Genomic DNA, 5,000 nt, shown 5'->3' with positions numbered 1-5,000 from the left:
AAACATTTCTCAGCCACTTACTCTTAAAGGTGGGAGGAAGAATTCACACTGGCTTTCCGTGAGCCACTATATCCTAGGGAAACATAAATCCATGCAAATTCTTACATAAAAAGAACACTTAAGAACGATATCTTTCAACTGGTATCCGCTATCTTAGAACAAACAGCATTTCTCTTTTACGATTAGATTAAAATGAAATCGAAAGGATGAGGATGTATATATATATATATATATATATATATATATATATATATATATGTGTGTGTGTATATATATGTATATATATATATATATATATATATATATATATATATATATTTTGTCCGATTCACTTACTTATTAGCAAAACTTGCGTAAAACGTTATATAAAGATTTAAAAGAAAATAATCAAGTTGAGACTGAGGCCCGGCAATGTCCTTACATTTAGAGATTTGGGAGAATATAATCTTTGGGGGTCTTTCAGAGGGGATGGTTTGCTTAGCCGTGGCGAAGGTTTGCTGATCTTTTTTTTTTGGGGGGGGGGGGAGAGGGGGCAATATAATTATCATTAGATGAGACGATCACATAACAGCAGCTTTCTTTACTGGAAACTGATTGTTTTTACATTTAGCGGAAATACACGTTCCCATTATATGATATGAAATAAAAACTTAAACAAGCTGCTTCGTATATATTATTTTTATACTTACCCACTGGAAGCTAAAGAAGACTATTAACTTTTAAGAAATTCCTAATTTTCCACAAGTCTAACACTTTTAAGATTTGAGTTACAAACAATTTTCTAAGTGTTTTTTTAAGTTGGTAATATGAAAATTCATAACAAATACACACCTCTCCCAAAAAAGAAGACAAAAAAAAGAATATTAAGCGAATTAAAAAAGCATAAAGATTTTGTCTATTCGATTTACCTTTAAAATTCAGTTATTAAAAAACGTTACAAATATTGCAATACTGGAAACAGATCCAGCAAACCTACAGGGATGTAGCAGGGATTCATTACAAAGGCGATTTAAACAAATAAACGCCACAGGTATGTGTGAGGGGGGTGAATGGTTATCTATGGGACAGGGGCAACTGTGGGAGGAGCCAAAAAGCACAAAGAACTTCACAACATAACAGGGCTGCTGATGTGACAAACAGCGTTACATGAAAAACATGACAAACATTTGGGTCTGCCACCCTATAAACATCGCAACAGTCCATTGCAAAGAAAAATTACTAAAGAGTTGAAAGAGTGAGTAATGTAAAAGATTTGTCTCGATTGATAAAAATTTCATAATTATATCGAAATGAAGATCAATATCGCAACAACTTTAAGTAGTCTAATTAATTAGATATCGAACAAAAACATTATTGACAGACAACGAAATCTACGAGAAAATTAAAAGCGAAATTGAAAAATCTTTCTACCCCGATTCATTAAAAATTTTATTAAAGGTAAAACAAACTAGTCGATAAATATGAATAAAAACATTATTCAACATAACTCATTGTGTTCCAAAGGGTTCTTTTAAAGGAGATTTCATTGATCAGCTTTTCATGAAAAGATTCAATGATAGCAATCAATAAATTAATACCAACGTTAAAAGAAATCGATAAGAAAATGAGGACACAACGAACCGTCAACGCTTTTGTAGTTCAAATGCGGAAATACCATAGACGACAACTCGCCGCCTGCTAACACAGTTGCCAGATGTTATATTCCCCTCAGAGATTTTATACTAGTGTTATTCTTCACATGCAATGAAAATATATTTTTATTTTTTTTTCTTTCGCAAAGAAATTCATTTCTGATTTTAAGATCCTTATATAGCAATAAAATATTTTCCTAGAAAAATATCACGCATGACAGACACCAAAACAGATAAAAAACTAACAGAAGTAAAATGTTATCATTCAATAAATATAGCGAAACCTTCGTTGAACGAAATACTATCCTTATGTAACTGAAAATAATAATGAAATCTTGAAAACTATTCTAAAAGAATCTTGAGAGAACGTAATTCCCAGAGTAGTAAATACATTTAAAATAAGAGAGAGAGAGAGAGAGAGAGAGAGAGAGAGAGAGAGAGAGAGAGAGAGAGAGAGAGAGAGAGAGAGAGAGAGAGAGAGAGAGAGAGAGAGCTGACAGTACGGAACCTTCCAGTGTCTCCCATGTCCACAGAGATAAGCACAACAGTAGAAAACGACTCTCACTCTACCGTAATTTTTTTCCCTTTACAAAATGAAATGTCAGAAGTGAGAAGGTACTGCTACCTGTGTCTTTGACTCACACCGGTTCCATCCAAATTCTACGTCAGTGCTATACCAGCACTTTTCTTGAACACTGAAAATGATGCATATTTATTCTTTTCTAGCTAAGGCCAGTTTGATTTTGGACAGTTTTTTCCTGAAATAAATTTCTTCGATACAATAATTTTGATACACACACACACACACACACACACACACACACACTTATATATCATTATCTTCTACGACTATCGAAACAAAGACCCTCGGTTAGATTTCGCCAGTCATCTTTATCTTGAGCCTTCAAATCAATACTAATATATATATATATATATATATATATATATATATATATATATATATATATATATATATATATATATATGTATATTCAAATAAGCCATATATATTTTTGATATATTAATGTCTGGATTCTCTTAACAACCTCGGGATCACAGACCCAGGCGAAATCTTTGTTCGTGGCCAAGTGGGTTAAGTCACTGTCTATATAAGCTTGCCGACCAGGGTTCGATTCCCGGCCGGAGCCAAGCTCTTGTCTTTGTGAGATTTCGCCTGGGTCTGTGATCCCGAGGTTGTTAAGAGAATCCAGACATTAATATATCAAAAATATATATGGCTTATTTGAATATGAAAAACACGTAAAAATGTGCAAAATTTATCATATATATGTATATATATATATATATATACTATATATATATATATATGCATATATATATATATATATATATACATATATATATATATATATATATATATACATATATATATACACGCAATTATATGAAGTACGATATGCAAACATAAAAAATGGGCACACCAACATACGCACATATTAACTATTTACAAAAAAGGTAAACATTGTACGTAAACGAAGAGTCGATTTGCAAAATAGGTGTAAACATGAAAGGCTTCACAAACCACTGTCAATCGTAATTGCTTTAAAGAAGAATTATATATATATATATATATATATATATATATATATATATATATATATATATATATATATATATATATATATATATATAAAAGACAATACCATAAATCTTAAAATTTTCATGACCCCTGATTTCATTATGCCCATACAGAAACTTATATACACAAAATATAAAAAGCAATATATATATATATATATATATATATATATACACATATATAAATTATATGTATATTTATATATACAGTATACATACACATATATATATATATGCATATTTATATATATGTATATATATATATATATATATATATGTATATATATATATATATATATATATATATATATTTACATATAATGTATGTATATGCATATGGGTACAAACCAACCTTTATACAGTATTGTCTCCGGCCAGGGGCTCTTAGACCAGAGTCACAACCCCCAATGCTGTGTGTATATTTGAAAATGAATATGTATTTCAGATAATTCTTTTGGAAAAATAAGAAAATAAATATATCCCAAATAAAGCATTGCTAAATTTCCATTCCCAGAGAGAGAGAGAGAGAGAGAGAGAGAGAGAGAGAGGAGAGAGAGAGAGAGAGAGAGAGAGAGCGTAGGATGATGGAGGTACAGAATAAAGCCTACGGTGTCCGAGCATAGCATTTTATTAGTTCCCCCTGAATGCAATTGCAAACTTATGGAAAAAAAAGAGAATAGCGAGGGTGTTCTATGCTAAAGTGATATAAAATGCTACGAATTTTAAATAAACAAAACAATTAGTCTGTTCGCAGAATCCAAGGGTATATGTTTGAAAACAGGTTATGATCAAAGGAATCCCCTCATGTACTTTCAGTTGGGGTAAATTTCATTAACAACACTTTTCCCATACTTCCAATTACGCTTGAAACGCGCGTTAGCAGAGGATTCAAGCCTGTGCGTTTTTGTGTGTAGATACGCATATGTATATATATGTATGTGTACATGTAAACGTATATATATATATATATATATATAAATGTATGTATAAATACATACCTACGCACATACACAAACATATAAAATTAATACATAATTACATACATAAACAAACACTCAATATATACCTGAAAGAGAGAGAGAGAGAGAGAGAGAGAGAGAGAGAGAGAGAGAGAGGAGAGAGAGAGAGGAGAGGAGAGAGGAGAGAGAGAAATAAGTAATTTCCAGCGAAGGAAACAGATGGAGGAAAACCCTGGAGATTTATAAAAGTATTTACATATGAGGGGAAGATAGTTTTCAATTAAAACTGAAGGGACGCAAATATATTACATATAAAATGAAATCCTGCAGAGTCAAACAGCTTGAAAAACAGTGTCTGTTTATGTAATAAATAACGGGGAAAATTCATTGAGCAGCGTTAGAAAGCGATAGCGTTACCAGTGAAAATACTACTTGTTGAAAATAGCCGGTGGAACTAAGGAAGAAAATGCTCTTGATTGGAAGTTACTTTTTTTTTTTTTTTTGCTAACAAAGGATTATTCCGTTAAAAGAAATAGTAAGCTTGTGTGGACCTCTGGGCTCTGTCTAGTTAACAGGGACACGATTACATAGGAGAGATGGATATTGCCTACAGAAATTTCTTCCGTTTAACTCCAATAAGAGAAACAATAAAAACACTAAATCATTAATGATCAATGATCTGTAAATATAATCATATTCAAAACTGCATTAAAAAGCAATTGTAGAAGAAAATACAGAAATAAACAAATTACCTGAACTTGTTGCCTTCTGGATAACCATCTCACTCACCTGAAATAGAATAAAAACAATA

General features: G+C 31.3%; 1 protein-coding gene across 4 annotated transcripts in view; it reads right to left on the bottom strand.

The window, feature by feature from the left end:
- The window catches only part of Hr4 (Hormone receptor 4), a 497,205-nt gene that overhangs the window by 168,027 nt on the left and 324,178 nt on the right, over positions 1-5,000 (bottom strand). Inside the window, exon 1 of one of the 4 annotated variants that reach the window (XM_068388059.1) lies at positions 4,942-4,975. The exons of the other annotated variants lie outside the window; for them this stretch is intronic. Coding sequence (XP_068244160.1) covers positions 4,942-4,969 — 28 coding nt within the window. The 5' untranslated portion in view covers positions 4,970-4,975. Of the gene's footprint in view, positions 1-4,941; positions 4,976-5,000 lie in introns of those variants that run through there. 4 annotated transcript variants of the gene reach the window in all.

Source organism: Palaemon carinicauda, chromosome 1 (assembly GCF_036898095.1).
Source record: "Palaemon carinicauda isolate YSFRI2023 chromosome 1, ASM3689809v2, whole genome shotgun sequence".
Taxonomy (NCBI): domain Eukaryota; kingdom Metazoa; phylum Arthropoda; class Malacostraca; order Decapoda; family Palaemonidae; genus Palaemon; species Palaemon carinicauda.
This window is presented reverse-complemented; position numbering and strand designations above follow the sequence as displayed.